We start from the raw sequence: 19,270 nt of genomic DNA on the forward strand, positions 1-19,270 counted from the left end.
TCAAGGAAGAGGAAGGGTGTTGGTTACAAATTACTTGATTTTCTGCTGATCATCACCACTTTTGGTCATTCACTACTCTATTCAAATGAAATCACTGCTTTTAGGTGAGCACAGCATTGTGGTCAAATAATTGATAGTGACCCTACAAAATTTGATCAACCTTTCATAAATTTGGTGTGGTAAAGTGGTAATCATATATGAAGAGAACAAAGAATTCGTGATATATTGTAAGATTAATACAATTATAAATAGGCTACCTTGGAGTGCCATTCCACTGGAGCAAAGACATGGAGGATTCATATGCAACTCAGCAAACCTTTCAGAGAGGACTTTTTAAAGCTGCCAGCTGATGTTCTCCACATATCAAGACTTCCATGCAATGGCTTGACTTTCAAATTCTTACTTTCTTTCTTTCCTTTGCCATCATTATTAAAAAATATACTTTTAGAAATGCTCTGTGCCCCATTTTGATTCTTTACTAGCAAAAATTATCCTGGTTTGCAGAGACGATGTAACAACCTGTAATATTATGTATGTGGTTGGTACCTGTACTCATTTAGTCTTTAGAAGTCAGACCTTCTCAATAAGAATATTCTGTTTGGTGGTACAGAGTTAATAATATGGAATGCGCTGCCCTTTCAGATACCAGAAAAGGAGAACCCATGCAAGGACTAATGAGATCTTCCCAATAAATAAATGTACATGTACAGAAGATGGAGTTGGTAATGTTTTTTTTTCTGTTGTCCTTTGAAGATTTTTCCCCCTATTGTCTGCCTCATAGAAGAAAGTAGAGTAAATCTCTCTGTAGTAAGGGAATTCCTCTGTAACTTTTCCCAAATGAAATATTCCACCCCTTTTACTTTACCAGTAACATCTCAAAATCTTGAAGCTTACCTCACTTTCAGTCCCAGTGGCAATGGTCACAGGACATATAGGAAATGTGACTCTCTAAAGCAGGGGTGTCAAACTCAAGCCCATGGGCCAAATCTGGCCCACAGTGTAAATGTATTTGGCTCGTGAAAAAATACCATATGTCTTCTAGAGATGGCCCGCCGGCAGACAGTGCATGCACCGCTAATACGACACATGCCGGAATGCTCTGCTAGCTCGTCAATTGGGACCCAGAGGCGCCCAATCCTCTTTTGAGATTCATTAGCGACCTTCCTCAATTGTAGATATTTTTTTAAAAATCAAGGTTGGCCTGTGACTTTGTCCAAATTTTAAATTTTGGCACACTGTGTATTTGAGTTTGACACCCCTGCTCTAAAGCAATAAACACATGACAGGGATACTAGCCTCTCACCACTCCATCTAAATCTATCCATTGGTACACTGCAGTGTTATTCATTGTGAATGGCAACCCAATGTACCTTTATAATGCACACAGACTGTACCATTGTCCTGTGTGCTGCACAGTGGAAAAAAACAGACCTGTTTTATTGCCATACCCATAACATGCGTCAACACAAGACTTGGCTGCAACACTGCATTGTGGTGGGAATGTAGCTCTAGATACAGAAACATTTGTTGTTAGTGAATCAATCACATTCACCTACTTGTAGTGTGTGGTGCATGTCAGAATTACTGCTTTATAAATATGGCTCTATAGCACAGTGTGATTAACACAGTGTGTTTAGGACAGAAACATATTGTTTAATAATTAGTTGATTTTACTTTTTCGCATTTAACATTCAAATAAAAATGACGTGGTATCCAGCTGTCATCCCCACCAAATCAATGGCGGTGTTTCTCATCCTAGCGACTGTTTCTTTTTATATTTTATTCCCGGACAACTAGCCACTAGCGCCGGCGCTATGAGCAACGCTGTTCTCTTATTGGCTATGCGTTGGGAGATTGTCAAATTGACGTCAAGTATCGATGTTATCTGCGATCAGCCTTTTCATCTCGTGCTTGTGTTTTTCTGCTGGTGAATGAAGGAGTGATTTGATTAGTTAGGCTTTGTGATTGCTTTGGGCTGGCTGTCTTCTCTATTTTCCCGCGTTCAATCTGACGGCGCGAGAGTGTGCAGAGCAGTGGGAGCTGAGAAGAAGGTTTGTGTTAAAATGGCTGTGTTCAGTTTGTATTTATTTGTGTAATGGTGACTGCTATCATTACAAGTCCCCATACAAGAACACGAGGCTGTATTGTTACCTGGTGGGAGCTGCTAGGTACATGTGACAGGTTATGTTGTTGCTGCTGCTGTTGAACATGATGATAATATTATTATATTATTATTAATTATAATAATAATATAATAATAAAATAGAAATGTTTTTGTTGTGAATGCTAAATAAGAAGCTGTGTGCATAGTCAGTAACTTTTCCAGATTTGCCGCTGCCATTGTTCTTCCTCCTAAAGAGATCCAGTCATGATCATGTTCAGGCAGATTAGCATGTAGTAATCTCTATGAGCTTGTACAGGTTGTTGGTTTATAGAAGATGTGTACTTACCTCTTTGCCTTGCTCCTATACATTGGTGTCAGGGGTCACCAGAGTTTGTGCACAGGGATGACAATTGTCAGACGTCAGGTGACCTTTCACCCCCTGGCACATACTCCGATGTGTGTCTGAGGTTTCTTTATTCCCAACAGATTGTATACTCCTTTGCTGCCCTGCTGCATAAGGCAATATGAAGCGGCTAGAACAGACTGATAGGGATTTTACCGAGACATGACGTCCCGCAATCTATCGTCCGCTGAATATGCAATGCACCTCATCAATTTGCCAACGTGGATCTATGATCAAATGACCGAGATGGGAAGGTTGCTGTACTTTCCTATGAAGTAAAGCACATCTGGGTGCCGCTTGCTCCTCCACCCTCCTCTCCGTATACAGTTCTTGTTCATTCTTCAATCATAAAATATTGTGTTAGCTACAGAATTCTGATGTCTGTATAGGCCTTAAGTATTGGTAGGGACAGACATGACTTGGACCTCATTTTGCTTTAGGCCTTTTTCACATCTCTCTGTTTCCAGTGGCAATTCCATTCTTTTCTGTGGATTTCACCTATGCATTGTAGTTTACTGTAAAGGGTAAAAAATAAAAGTACCCATTTCATAACTACTGCAATAATTATCTTACCAGAAATGCATTGACCTTGTCACTTCCTATGCTCTAAACTGAATATTTATGATTCAAAGGGCTAATTATTATGCATGTGATTGCCATGGCTACTTAACAGAAATTTTATTAAATTGGTCAGTGGATTGATCTGCTTGTTTGTAGAAGGTCCAAGACCAAGCAGGACCCTGTCCTTTAATAGACATTGAAAGAATTACCATGGAGGTGTGTGTGTGTATATAACATTACAGTTCAGCTGCAAACTTTGGCTATTGTTGAACCCTCCTGTACACCTCATTCTGGTTTGGTGAACCTGCACACATATTAACAGTAAGTACTGTGCTGCAGAAGGATTCATTCTGGTTCCCAGTTTTCCTTTGGATCTATATTATACATATTACACATTTCAGGTTATAGGTAAGCCTGGAGCAGTGGCCGCTAACCAGCGGTCTGTGAGAACATTTTAGTGGTCCACAGAAAAATGTGGACATTATTTGCAATTTTTATGTTTTATTTATAATAAAAACAACAAATATTTTCTAATTCCTATATTCTGAATGACAATTTTCGACCTTTATATTGCACTAAATTCATGAACTGTATTAGAGACGGAAAAACAAGTGAGGCGCAGCGTGAGGTCAGTGTAGTGTACAGCACTGCATAATATGTTGGCGCTATATAAATCCTGTTTAATAATAATAGTATTGTATGAGGCAACGGTAGCCGAGCCGTACGCTTCAGTATTGTTTCCATCATTACAACAGTCACCCCGCTTCGCAAATAATGATTCACATACAATTGTTTTATTTGTTGATTTCTCCGATGCTCTTTTATTTAAGTATGACCTTACTTTGAATTTTCTTTTACTGTTATATTTATTGGCATCAAATAGTTTGACTTTGATAACTATAATTTCTTGTTTGGTCTTAGATTCGAATGAAATAAACCCATAATGAGTGAGAAAAAGCAAACTAATATTAAGCATTTCTTTAGTAATACCAAAGATAATGCAACTAATGATAATAGTAAGATTAGTAATACTTCACCTAACCGAGAGCTGATCAATGAATCAAAGCCCTTACAGTCCTTGTCAGGCACAATTGGGAAGATCATTCGTTTACAAATGTATTTATCTTTAAAAAAAAAAAAAAATCATTATGAATTTAGTGGTCTGTGAGGACTGAAAGGTTGGCGACTGCTGGCCTAGTGTTCTCTGGAAGATGTTTTGAGGTTTGTACAGGCACCTAAGTGTGTCAGATATTCATATTTGCTTCAAGTTTTGCAGGACAAGTATGCTAAAAAGCTGCTTTAAGCTGTAAAAGCTGCTAAAAGCTGTAAAAATTGAATGCTTTCTAGGAAAGATTTGGATTAAATGTGCAAACCTCCTAATGTTTACAGTTTACGAAGGGATGCTTGCAGTTCCTGGCTTTGCCCAGAAAGAAGAGAGCCAGAGTTATGAGATAACATATTTATTCAACATATTACGCCCCGTGACTGATGCACTTGGTACAGCGTACTTGCAGCTTTTCTAGACGGTTCAAATAAAAGTCCTTTGGTTGGGCCGCAAACCAGCTCTCGGCAGCATCTTTGACGTCAGAAATGTTCTCAAAACCTTGCCCCTTCAGATGTTTCTTCAAATTCGGGAACAGATAATAGTCTGAAGGGGCCAGGTCAGGCGAGTTGGGGGGATGGTGGACCAATTGGAAACCCAGGGTGTTCAATTTGGCAGCCACAACGTTGGACATGTGCACACGTGCATTATCCTGCAAAAAAAGGATCTCTTTGGTCAACTTTCTACGGCGTTTCGTCTTAATTGCCTCTTTCAGCTGGTCTAGGAGGTTAGCATAATACTGTCCGGTGATACTAGAGCCCTGTGGTAGGTAGTCCACCAACAGAATACCAGCTTTGTCCCAGAAAACGGATGCCATAACATCTTTGGCCGATTTCTGGGTTCGGAGCTTCTTCGGCCTCAGGGACCCGCTGTGGTGACATTCCTTTAATTGTTCCTTGGTTTCAGGATCATAGATGTGGATCCAGGTTTCATCCTCAGTCACTAACCTAGCCAAAAAGTCCTGTGCAGCTTCAAAATGGGTCAAAACGGCTTTGGATCCTTCAACTCGTTCCTTCTTCTGATCACTGTTCAAACATTCCGGCACCCACTTCGCTGAAAGCTTGTGCATGTCTAGGCTAGAGGTGAACACACACCCAACACGCTCATGTGAGATGTCAAGTATGTGGGCTATCTTTTTTTGGACAGCATCGCAGGTTGCCGGGTCAGTTGAAGTTTGGGGGCGCCCATTGCGGGGCTCACTTCAACTGTGAAATGTCCAGTCTTGAAACAAGATATCCTGGTTTTGACAGTGATGTAGGAAGGACACTTCTCCCCCAGTGTTTGTGACATCTCAGTGTGAATGTCCTTTGCTGACTTTTCCTGCAGAAACAAAAACTTCATAAGGCCCTGTAACTCCAAAGATGTGAAACTTGCTTGTGCCTCTGCCATCACAGCTTCTCACTAAAAGAAAATTAGTTTTAAGGATCGCAAAGACCCGATATTTGCACAGTTACATACTAAGATATTAGGCTGTCATATGCCCCCACACTCAATTTTCTATTTCATCTGGAAGGGGGCAAAGCCAGGAACTCAGCGCCCCCTCGTAATTTATGGCCTTTAAGGAAACTACAATGCTTTGTGAAAAAACTAAATATCTGAATTTACCTTTTTTTTTTATTGCAGGTTTGTTATTCCATTGGCTCCCTCATTTGACCATGCAGTTCTCCAGGGGTCGGAATTTGAAGCTAAACCCCAGATTAACTGGAGATAGGAAAGGAGAACATTACCCATTCAGTCTACAATTTTACCAAGTTCCACCTACTGAAAATATCTCCCTTTCAGAGTTTGAGACCTTTGCTATTGAGAGACTTAAAAGTAAGTGTTTTTTTTTTTTTTTTTGCAGGATAGGAGTTTGTCAAAGTTTTAAATTTAGTACACAATTTCTTACTGCAGCAGAACCTTTTTATGTTAACACAAGTGGAGGTTAATGGTAAGGTTTTATATATATAATATTTATATTGCGAGGGGTTAAGCTCTGGATCGCCTTTGCTGGGGTCAAAGGACAAGTCCGATTCATCCAACTCATATCACACCGAGGTATAAGTGTCAAACTGGCTTGCAGCCAGGTTTATTAAAGGTTGAAAATAAAATAACAAAATAGCAAAAAGAAAACCTTGCCTGTCCGGCACTTACTATACATTAAACTTTCCTGTCTATCAGCTGGAGGGCTTCTCCCTGTCAGCTCCAAACAAAACTTGCAGCAACCTTCTACTCAGGTCTGAGTTCATTCACACAGTCCAACTTCCTGTGTCCCCAGGCAGACAGCCCCTGACTGAGTTCCTGGCTCTGTTATAACCCCACCCTTAGTGCTGCTTTATTAATTACCATGCAGGTTAGTTTTCCACCTGCTACTTCACATAGGAGAGGAATCTTGGGCAAATATACCTCCCTTCTACCACCAATCCTGCATTGGTGTCACTATAAATATCACATCATTCATTTTGTCATTGTGGGGTCATAATGATAAAACACGAAGAAAAATCAAACTGCACATTTGACATGGCAAATGTTTTGTATTGGTAATACTACTAAAAATAACTTTTTTTATAATATTAGGAATATTATTCAATTTCTACATGTTCGATTATTGAAATAAAGCAAAAGTTTTGACCTCAAACCAGTTTAAATTCCACCCGGCTATTTAAATACTATATTGTTTGTAATTACAGGAGTAAATAAATCTAGTGAAAAAAGTTTTCTTTTTATAACCACTAGCCAATAGGAGTGCAAGTGCCATTTACCTAATTATCCTGCCAAAAAGCCTATGTATATACACTAGATGCCATTCATAATACTGCCCATTTAGTACCATAGTGTCCCCCCTAACATGCAGCTTTGTTTCCTGCTGCAACGGCAGACCTATAATAGTATAAATGAAAGAACATTACCCGACATAATCATTTACACAGGATTAATTACTTGTATGTAGTAAAGTTCTTGTTACATTCTCCCCGGCTATCTGATACCATTAAAAACATTGGCTCATCTCAGTTTGCACAGAACAAATGCTTTAATTTATTCAAATCATTAGCCAGATTGTTTACAAATATACCTCTAAATATTTTCTAATATGAAACAAGGTTGAATTAAAAAAGTTTAAGAGCAAATTAAAAACAGTTTTAGAAAGAACCAATTTTTTTTTTGTGTAGGATTTGTTTTTCAGTCTCTGATTACTATTGCAAGGCATTGCATTCATTTTTTTTAATTACATTGTATATATATATATATATATTATATATATATATATATATATATATATATATATATATATATATATATATGAATAAACAGTGTTTCATGGTATTGCAAGTAATGCTTTTGTTAACTTTTTGTGTTTTCTTTCTTCTAGTTCTGAAGTCCATAGAGAATCTGGGTGTTAGTTATGTGAAGGGTTCAGTAGAATACAATACAAAGCTAGAAAATGAACTGAGAAAGCTTAAGTTTCCATACAGAGTGAGTATAAATTACAACATCTTGATAAACTATGTGTTCAACATACACAATAATCAAAAGTTTACATTGATTTAATTTCCTTTTTTATTCCTATGTGATTTGGACTTCCTTGCTTTTCCATGCATTTCCAGGTCTATATCGGTATAATGCTTACTTGCAATGTTTTCCATTCCATAATTTCTTCTTTCATTGACTTGCAATGTGTACGTAGGTTAGTCTAATTCTTATGACCCAGGAATCTTTTAATATTTTGGCTTTGCATCATAGCTAAGGCTGTAAACATTCTGCTTGTTTGCTATTAGGTATTATTATTAATAAATAGGATTTATATAGAGCCAACATATTACGCAGCACTGTACGTTAAATATGGGTTGCAAATGACAGATGAATAGACAGTGACATGGGAGGAGGGGAAGAGCTTACAATCTAGGAGGTGGGGGAAGTAACACACAATAGGAGAAGAGATACGTAGTGGTGGGGCGTAATGAGGGTTTCAAAAGACAGAAGATGGGTAGGCAAGTCTGAAAAAAATGGGTATTAAGTGCCCTTTTAAATGAGCAGAAAGTAGGAGCAAGCTGAATAGGACAAGGGAGACCATTCCAGGGAGTCAGGGCAGCTCTAGAAAAGTCTTGTAACCGTGTGTGTGATGAGGTTATCGGTGAGGAAGTCATTATTAGGTCATTGGAGGAGCAGAAAGAGCGGCTAGAGGAGGATTCTTTTACCACATCAGAAAAGTAAGTGGGCCAAGAACTGTGGAGGGATTGGAACCCATTCGTTACTGAGACATAAGAAGGCCTTGGACACCTCCAAACAAATATTACTGCATTCTGCCTCTTCCTTTACAGCTTTTTACTTATTTCTGCAATACTGATGTTTTTAATATGGCAATGAAGGGTTGAAATAATATGTACTGAAACATTAAAAAAACAAAAAACAAAATGATGTAATAATTCTGGACCTTCTATGTCAGTAAGATACAGCTGCCTAAACTTTGCGGCTGACGGGCTTTCATAACATTTTACTCCATATATGTGCTATTTTAATTTTGTTTGTATAACATTTTTTAGGTGGGCATGGAGATAAATAGTAGTGTTTCAGACGCATCCTATAACTAGATACATTATTTTGCAACCCAAACATGTATTTTAGGCTGCCAAGCAGGCCAAACAGTACAGCCCAAATTTACATAACAGCAAAACCATTTCCCAGTAACCCTCTCTAACTCCAGAGATTCTGCAGTGTTCTCCCTTGTAGCTGTGTGCACCACATGGCATTTTTCAGTAGCCACCCAGTAATCATCAGACAACCACTTAGGCTTTGTGTAGAGAAAGTGGTCAGTGAATAGAGGCAGTCTGACACCTTTCTCTCATGCGGTAGGTGACCGCAGCATTGCTGCATGTTTTTCAGATGCTACATGCATCATTTATAGGGTGGATTGCTACTTTTACTATCTCCTTTGTCTTTATTTGGAAAAGCTTGTCATTGCTTTGGATTCATTTCTAAGCATTTGCAATATGTTTTTCATCATTCAAGTCCAATTAAAGTGGCCACAATTATAGCGTACACCTATGGCACAAACAACTGGGAGCACTAAAATTGTGATGTGTTGCCCTATCCAATTTTGACCCCCAGCTACAGCTTTCTTCCACCTTGCTAAAAAATTCTGTAAAGAAAACTGATTATAGAGTAATAATATATAGTACAAATATCCCCTTTTGCACCAGTCATTGGAGAGCAAAGACAAAATGAGTGTGTACACCAGGTAGCTTGTATTGGCAGAGCCTTTCCTGAAAATTTGTAAGGAGGACATTGAGAGTGCAGCTATTTAGGACATTAAAAGCTATGGAGTACACTAATTGACTTGTTTTATTTTTTTAGCCTCCACAAAATGATATCAGTGATGATGTCTATGATGAACGGAGAAAAGATCATATATCGCATTTTATTCTACGCCTCGCTTATTGCCAGTCGTAAGTATTGGTATCTGTTCTTTACTTTGAGACACATTCTTTTAGTACTGGAACATTTATATTTTTCACTTCTGTTGGTATTGCCTTACTCAGGCCACATCCTAAATGTAGACCCAACTCTGCTCATTCTTGCTTAGGTGAAGTATGATTCTCTTTCTAACCCAGCAAAAAAAATTTGAAGCTTGGGCTACAACACATCCAGCTTTAGGGAATAATGGGCACAGGGAAAGCAACCAAAAATGGAAAAAGTACACCCGTCCGTTAACTACTACAGTACAGACATGTCACAGTTTTTGGAACGTACTGTTCAAATATTGAATTATGTTCACCAATTTTAAGTCCCCCCATTGGAGCACAAAAACACACACACATTTTGGTTTTTTTTTTGTCTTGGTTTTGCAGTTACAGAATACAGGACAAGGCATGTAATAACAGCACTGTGCAGCACTTGCAATACAAAAATGAGGTACAGTTGTACTACAGTTGAGTTTATTTGAAATACACTTCTAGTATTTTTACCTTGCTGCCAATAAAGAGGTTTTTATGTAAAATTGGATCAGAATTCTGCAAATTTCCACTTGGTTTTGCACTTAACGAGCCGGCCATGCATCTATCCGTTGATAAGAAATATCCTCGCTTGCTCTTGTCTGGTTTACAAAGCTGCCAGGATGCTTGTATTCTTTCATCACAGTTTAAATTGTAGGAACATGTTTGTAGTTTGGGAAACCACAGCAATTGAACACTTACACTGGATTGATTCATACCTTTGGTATACTTTGCAAGGAACAGGCGAAACAGGTTTGTTTTTTGTTTTATCCACTTGCTTGGATGTAAATTTTGGCTTCTATATTGGTTGTAGCGTCACCTTTACGTTGCAAAAAAAAAAAAAATGGCTAATTTGATTTAATGTATCCAAATTCTCTGCAGCATTTTATATAGTATGCGATTTACATTTTTCACCCAAATTTATTATGTATTTTAAAACATAGAAAATTAAGTTGATTATGTTACATTAACCTTTACCTTTTCTTACTTATGAATAACATTTGAAGGGCGAGTGTACCTTTTTTGGAGAACACAGACTTAAATTTAACCCCCTAATCAGTAACCCTGAGTGTGACTCTGGGTAGAAATAAAAATATAGAAAGGGATAGCCCTGAGTCACACTTGGGGTAGCTAAAACAATAGTAAATAGAGCCATACTTGATCCACCGGGTCCTTCTCCGCGATCACCGCCTTCTCGCTTTCTCCGGCCAGGGTCACTTGCATCTGATGAGTCACCGGGAAGTTCCCGGTGACGTTGGTGTACGGACGTTCAGTTTGGGGCGTGGCGGGAATTTCAAATCTTATTTGTATTGCATTCAAAACAAAATAACTGTATTGAATGCAATACAGTGGATTTACATGTGTAAAAGCAGTACATTGTCTTTCATGAACATTTATTTTACACTTATAATATAATAATGAGTATAATATTTATTTTTTTTAAAAAAATGTTTGTTTTGATTTTGTGTTTCAAACTATTATACTCATACTATTATAATATACTGGAAAATACATTTTCATAAACAATGTACCGCTTTTAGACTTCAATCTTAGATATCAATATGCATGCTAAAAACTTATCTTTTTTTTTTTTTTTTTTTCCAGGAAATTAAAATTTTCTTTTAGCAGACATGAAAATGTATTAATGCACACTGGTATAATATGTTGCAATTTGAACATCAAAACACATTAAAATGTTAAAGGAAAAAAAGAGACGTGGTTGCATTGCCTTTTTCAGTCACCAGGTGGCACTTGTGTGGTTTGCATGTGTTGAGTATGGATTAATCACATTACTTCTGTTTGGAAATGCTGTATATTTTCTCTCCCTGGATAGATGAAAAAAAATAAATATGGGGGTTTGTATTTTGGGACATAAATAATAGAAGGTGCGTGTTTTAATGATGGTAATTTTATATAATTTGCGAATTTGGCAGCATTAGAAAGTTATGGATGAGCACTGAGTGATAACGGCTTCTACAGGCTTGTCCTTTGATCAATTCATAATGTCAGTTCCAGAAATCCTACAAATCTGTAAAGTATTATTTTTGTTTTTATTATCTGTTTTTTTTTTTTTCTCTATTTTTTTTCTCTCTTTTTTATCTCTATTTTATTTTCTGTTTTTACTTCAGTTTTTATTTGGCCCCATAATAACATGACCCTGGTAAGCCATGTAATGATTCCTTATACTTCTCACCTTGGCTATTCCTTTTAATTTTATGAGTATATATTCTTTATTTAGTTTTCTAGCATCACATGTTGTAAACAGAACAAATTACAGGACAAGATTTAACCTGTAAAACTACATATTGGAGGCATTACTTCAGTGCTAGAACTGGTAAGGCTTAGGGTGACAGTATTTTTTTTCTTTTTCAGCGAAGACCTAAGACGATGGTTTATCCAGCAGGAAATGGACCTGTTCAGGTTTCGCTTCAATCAGTTACCAAGGCAAAAGGTTCAAGAATTCCTCAAATACAGTGGCCTGGAATATCTTGCGGTAAGTCAACTAGGAATAGGTTGCCTTATTTGCTTATGTTTGCAATGATAACCTAAACCGTGAACATTTGTTATGATAGCTAATATTTAAAATGTTACTTATGCTTAAGCAGTACTCTGAAAAGTCTATATTTTGTCTTTTATTTTCCCTGGAAAATAACATTACATTTCCTTGTATCTGGACACTCTTATTCCTGTAGCTTATCTGCATTATGAGATCTTCTAGGTCCCTTTTTTTTTCAGAACACTGCTGAATCCTGTCCTGTAGCATCTCCCCATGTTAGACCACTCTTTTGCTGAAAGGCTTTTTTTGTCTCCTCAATGTTCAGGTCTTTGCATTCTTCATCACACTGCGCTGTATAAACCAAGTTACTTCACTTGTAGTTGGGTGTTTAGTCTTTTGGATTTACCGCCTTCTGCATATGTGTAGTGTTGGGCTCAGGGCTGTGGAGTCAGTAGATAAATCCTTCGACTCCGTCTCCTTTGTATTTATTATGCTAATCTATTTTCCCCGTTGATTGAAGGAAGGCAACATATACGCCATTTAACCACAGAACTACTTTTTCTGTTTTTACTTCAGTTTTTATTTGGCCCCATAATAACATGACCCTGGTAAGCCATGTAATGATTCCTTATACTTCTCACCTTGGCTATTCCTTTTAATTTTATGAGTATATATTCTTTATTTAGTTTTCTAGCATCACATGTTGTAAACAGAACAAATTACAGGACAAGATTTAACCTGTAAAACTACATATTGGAGGCATTACTTCAGTGCTAGAACTGGTAAGGCTTAGGGTGACAGTATTTTTTTTCTTTTTCAGCGAAGACCTAAGACGATGGTTTATCCAGCAGGAAATGGACCTGTTCAGGTTTCGCTTCAATCAGTTACCAAGGCAAAAGGTTCAAGAATTCCTCAAATACAGTGGCCTGGAATATCTTGCGGTAAGTCAACTAGGAATAGGTTGCCTTATTTGCTTATGTTTGCAATGATAACCTAAACCGTGAACATTTGTTATGATAGCTAATATTTAAAATGTTACTTATGCTTAAGCAGTACTCTGAAAAGTCTATATTTTGTCTTTTATTTGCCCTGGAAAATAACATTACATTTCCTTGTATCTGGACACTCTTATTCCTGTAGCTTATCTGCATTATGAGATCTTCTAGGTCCCTTTTTTTTCAGAACACTGCTGAATCCTGTCCTGTATCATCTCCCCATGTTAGACCACTCGTTTGCTGAAAGGCTTTTTTTGTCTCCTCAATGTTCAGGTCTTTGCATTCTTCATCACACTGCGCTGTATAAACCAAGTTACTTCACTTGTAGTTGGGTGTTTAGTCTTTTGGATTTACCGCCTTCTGCATATGTGTAGTGTTGGGCTCAGGGCTGTGGAGTCAGTAGATAAATCCTTCGACTCCGTCTCCTTTGTATTTATTATGCTAATCTATTTTCCCCGTTGATTGAAGGAAGGCAACATATACGCCATTTAACCACAGAACTACTAGCTGGGAAGCTGACGCTGTACTGTATTGGCCAGTTTAAACAAAAGACAGAAAAATAAAAAAATAAGGTTTTTTTTTTTTATTTATTGTTTTTATCAAGTAGCTATAAAAGTAGTAGCATAGCATGCATAAAAATCAGGAAGAGGAACTTTACCAGTTTAAAAATATGAACTGGTAGCATTAAAACAAAAACAAAGCTTAACTACATGAACAAAAACAAAAGCTGGAAAACCTTAAACAGTTTATATATTAAACTTGGTATATGTTTGTAGAGTGTAATAGCTGGTAAATGCAATCCAAAACTAACTCAATGTAGTGTTGTTCTCAGAAACAGAATTGCTTCTGCCAGATCCCCTTTCAAAGAAACTCTTAAATCTGACTTGATTATTTATAGAGCTGAAAATAGTCTTTGATAGTATAGATCTAGCGTTGGGTGGGTGGCAGGCATTGCTGTTACGGTTCTAAGCCACATCACTAATAATCTCGGGATAAACAAGGATGGCTTCTTCTACAGTCAGTTTTGATGAGCGTTCATACTTTTCTACTTCAATTCTTTAAAAATCTCCTGCTGGAATCTCTTTATTTGGACATTTTCTGGATGTTTATCTTTCACGCATATGCCATGTCGCTTTATTGTTGAAAGTTCCATTTTGTCCAAGTAGGAATCAAAGTCTAATTCTTCATTTGAAGAGGATGATCCTAAGTTGCCAGTGCTTATAGCTTCAACCAGTGGTGATGTTTCAGGTAGTAATCCCTTCATACAAACTGTTACATCATAGAGGGCGTTTTATTTATTTTTTTTTTTTTTTGCAATATCAGTCTGGTCGTCGCTCAACAAAATTTGGCTCATTGGATCAACATAAATAGCAGCTTGATTATCCAGTAAGAGTTCTTTATCCAGTTCTTTTTTCATTGAAGATACAATGCCATCAGCTATTAACCCTTCACTTTTGTTAAGGCAATATATCAAGCTCTTCCATTTCAAGAAGAATTTACCAAGTGTTAAAACTTCAGTTAATAAAACATTTTCATTGTCCAGCTCTTCAAGAAAGTCTTTTAGTTCAGGCAAATGCTTTACTATCAAATAAGTGCTTCCCCAGCTTGTTTGATCCAAAATGGCTCCTTTTCCTGCACGTCTTTTCAAAATGGCATCTGTTTTAGGGGCCCTGGCTGCAACAGTTATTTGCCAATTAGAGTAGCTGCATGACGATCTTTCAATCCATCTCCAATTGCAAGTTGCAGAGTATAAACAGCACAATGCATATGTTGAATACCAGTACGCTTAGATGCTACTTTAACAATGTTATCCAAAATGTCACTATTCTTTTCGCTCTCACTTTCTACAACACTTGCAGAACTGTCTTCCTCTAATATCTGTCTGTCACGTTCTTCTAAAAATCTTCTAGAACATCCTCCACTAACTTCTGAAGATAGTCACTGGTGTGATGTGCCTGGGTGTCCTTTACTCCCAAGAAATTGACTCTGTGATGTGTTCATGCATCCATTTTTATGAAGACAAAATGTCCCTTCAGACCTTTTCATAGTTCTTCTTTTTTGCATTTGGCCTCTTCAATTACAAGTTTCTTTATACCTTCTCTTTCCAGAGAAACGCCAAGTTTTTTTGCCATTTCTTCATTTAAGCTGGCTGTGAAAAGGATAGTGGTACACTATTCTTTACTACCATTTCAATAATGTGGTTTTTGAATGTTTCTGGTGTCATTGTTTTGGTAACTTTGTGAGATTTAGAATCTTCTTAGTTGTATTTGGTCTCCAGTAGATTTCTGAACATTTTTTATCCCAGAAGTAGATGGAATATTTTCATTAATATATTTTGCATTCACAACTTCTAACACTTTAGGATAAAAACACTGGAAGTGTCTTTTCAAATTTGATGCTCTTGTAGGTTTTTTTTTTCTGTTACTCACTGAAACTGCTAATTTTTGCATCACATTTTTTTTACCATCATCATCAAGAATACATTGGCACACGTAATGTTTCCCATCACTTGATAATGTAAAGTGCTCATAAACAGCAGACTTTATCATGTTTGACAGACTTTTTGCCATTGTGAATGGTGTGCCGCTTTCACTAAATTATAAATATAAAATGTTATACTAACTAGCATATTCTTTACATTAAATACAAACATACACATAGTCCTGCACTGTTGCAAACATACATACAACACCGCACTATACAAATAAGCTTTAGCCCTGCACTGAACGCTGGGAACTTAACTAACTTCCTAGTATTAGGTGGTGTGCAAAATGATAAAGTTCAGCCCTGAATGGTAGCATGGTAATGGTATGAGTGCTGACAGGACACCTGAACGCAAATCAGGCCACAGCACTCACCTACACCTATATCATTACACTTATTTACACTCAAATGAACTTAAACACATTATATCTGAAATAAAATGAAAACACTTTTTGTAATGTACATAATCCAGATTACAATTGTGTGAATGTCAGGTTGTATAATAGTTTAGCTGAGCTTCAAATTAGTAGAACTACAACTATGCACTGTGCTTTATTCTTACATCTGTCTGTTAAAAATGTTCCTACATACTAGATGACTACATTCTTTTCTACCTCAAATGATGGTCCTGATTTTCTGCTTGACTTTATGGAATCATGTAAAAAAAAAAAACTCCGAAAAGTTAACAAGTGAAAACAACAAAAACATACATACTTCTAATTTCACACCTCCCTACCTTGTACAATAAACTATACTTTCATGTTGTTTATCCCATAATTTTCTGACCTTACACTCCGAGAGTTGGAGCAGAATTAAAGACTTATCAGACCTGTTCTTATATGACAAGAATGGCACCTAGTGTGGTGGTCTACTGCTGTAGCCCATCTGCTTCAATGTTTGGCATGATGTAGATTTAAAGATTCATACCTCAGTGGTTATTTTGAGTTATTGCTGCCTTTTTGTATTGGCTCAACAGTCTGGCCTTTTTCCTATGACCACAGACTTCAACAAATCATGTTCTCCCAGATAAATGCGCCACTGGAACCTTTTTTTTTGGGGGGGGGTCCATTTTGTGTAAACCCTAGACATGGTAGTGGGTGAAAATCGGAGCAACTCATCAGCTTCTGAAATATTCAGACTAACCTGTGTGACGCCAATAACAATGTCACACTCAATCATATAAATCACCTTTCAGGTGCTCAATTTAAACCAGCAGGTCGTCCTAACAATGTATACATGCATTGAGTTGCTGCCTTGTGAGTTGATAATCGGACATTTGCGTTAAGCAGCAGTTCAAAAGATGTACCTAATAAAGTGACCAGTGTGTATGTTTGTGTGTTGAATTATGATTTCTTACAAAATCACCAATAGGATTTCCTTATGACAAAGGTTGACTGCAAGCTTAATGACAATCGGGTGTTATAAGAGGAAAGTCTTTGAACACAGTAAAAATCAATACCCTGAACTGTACAGTACTCTTTGACATCGTCAGGAACCGTCAGACAGTTTTATTGAGCTTAAGCTAAAGCTCAGATTTAGATCTTACTCTATGAAATTCAGATCAATATACTATTATTAGTGCTGTGGATTACTCTTATGTAGTGTACTTTTATTCACCTTTTCAAAGAAATCTAAAAAACTACTCTCACCTAAATAAGTACATTGTAATGTCTAGTATACCTGCTGCAGCATATAATGGGAAGTATTGCAAATCTTTCACTGCAATATATATTTTAACTACTTGAGAATGAAACAAGAATTAGCAGAAAGGAGGCCAGAGGACAACACAATAAGTACTATCTATGAGATTACCCTGAGTTTTGGGATGTATGTGACTTCCTATAACTACATATGTGTAGTAACATGGCTAATGGTAATCCAATCCTCATTCAAACTTTATAATGTAAACTTTTTGTGTACAATAGTATAATTACAAAGATTTAGGTAAAGCAGCAGGCACCAGAGGAGGACAACAGCTCAGTTAAGGTTGGCAATTGCAGTGGCGCTTTTCTGCTGCCTATGCCTTGCTTTAAACATTTTGATTACTGTTCTATTCATTTAGTATTCAAATAGATTTACACAAAAACTGTATGTAAAGGATTACTTTGGGTTTTTTGGGGAAACAAAGCACTACAAAGCAATCTGGGTCTATAGCTTAGAGTAACTATTGGTTGGTGTGTTGTTCCCAAAATATTATAAATTTAATATAGTGATGCCAAACCCTTAGGATAAATCGAAGCAAGGAAAAAAGAGAAAAAGACTACCTACTTAATTTACAGGTAGTAGAACTTTATTTTAGTAATGTGGTTTTGGGACGAAACTAATATGTAAAATGTCCTTCATTTATATTCAGTAGTACCTGTTCTCAGTAAAACTTTATTTACCACATAATCCCTAAAATCCCATGAAACAATGTGGATTTGGGACAAAACTTATTTTTTTTTTCTCTCCGTTTATCTATGTTACTTACAAGTATGTTAGTAACAAGTATGTAAAATATAGTGGCTTTTGTGTGCCAAAAAAACATTTCTCTTTAAAAAGTATTGAAAGATCAGGTCTAGGAATCCTTTAGCCGGCAGATTCTTCCTGGATCCTCCATTCAACAGAAAATCCTGTATGTAAAAAAGAGGTTTCAGTTCCAGATCTGGAAAACTGATATTTGTTACCAGAGTTCATTCTCTTCACCACCTTGGGATAATAAAGTAATACATTATGGAATTACTTGTATTTTTACAATTAGGAAAATGAAGTTTATCTTCCCTGCTTTTTTTTTTGTAGTCAGCAGGGGGAGATATTGCTCTTCCCAGCCATTTACTAACTAAACCGCCTGTTATAGAAATGTCTCTAAAAGCACACAGTAAATGATTACTAAACTTTTAGCTGTCACTTTTTTCACCTAAAATCCTAGAAGGGACCTTTGTCTTTTTCTAATCATTGTATTTATCATAGGAAGAAAAATGCCCATATGTTATCACCCTAACTCCTGTTTGTTTGTCATGAACAACCAAATTCTGTGAAAGTGAAAAGTTCTGTTTGCAGTTCAATTTATGAAGCAAATACTAAATATAATTTGAGGTGCAATTCTGCTCTTTTCTTCTCAGATGTTTACTGTTTTGGATTCAGTCTTTGTTGGGTGTGTTGGATAGATTTTCCCAAAGCACAGACGAGTGATGTACATTTTGTGTTCTTTTGGTGAACTTTGGTATATGTTGCGTTTATTTTCCTAAGTCTATTTCTTTAAATTAAAATAATCAAATAGTAGCACTTACTGGTACAGACATGAATGTTATAAGGCTCTTTACCCCCCTAGTTATTTTGTTTTTTATGTTTTTTGTTTTTGTTTACAAATGTAAAATATATAAATGTGACAGGAAATGTTTCGGCGCCAACACTTCCTTGTGACCTGTTCATGTTTTTTCTTTGCGTATTATGTACAATGTGTATTTATGTGGTTCATTATGTATGTATGCATTTGTGTTTTATATTCTGTAACTTCTATTTTTGTGTCAATAAAAATTATTTAAAAAAATGAAATAGTGAAGGTTAAATAGTAAATGGCAATCTATTCAAAAAGGCAAATATAAATGTGTTACAGAATAATTATCCAGCAGAGTCTGTTAGAAAGAGGGAAAAGCTTGCTCTGTGGGGAAAAAAAA

At 36.7% G+C, this 19,270-nt stretch overlaps 1 protein-coding gene across 1 annotated transcript in view; it reads left to right on the forward strand.

Moving 5' to 3' along the window:
- Positions 1 to 5,793: 5,793 nt before the first annotated feature.
- PRIM2 (DNA primase subunit 2) overlaps positions 5,794 to 19,270 on the forward strand; it is a 58,180-nt gene continuing 44,703 nt past the window's right edge. The window contains exons 1-4 of the mRNA XM_072408467.1: positions 5,794 to 5,985; positions 7,520 to 7,623; positions 9,502 to 9,593; positions 12,012 to 12,132. Of these exons, the coding sequence (XP_072264568.1) occupies positions 5,826 to 5,985; positions 7,520 to 7,623; positions 9,502 to 9,593; positions 12,012 to 12,132 (477 nt within the window). The 5' untranslated portion in view covers positions 5,794 to 5,825. The remainder of the gene's footprint in view (positions 5,986 to 7,519; positions 7,624 to 9,501; positions 9,594 to 12,011; positions 12,133 to 19,270) is intronic.

This window comes from Pyxicephalus adspersus, chromosome 4, assembly GCF_032062135.1.
Source record: "Pyxicephalus adspersus chromosome 4, UCB_Pads_2.0, whole genome shotgun sequence".
NCBI lineage: Eukaryota > Metazoa > Chordata > Amphibia > Anura > Pyxicephalidae > Pyxicephalus > Pyxicephalus adspersus.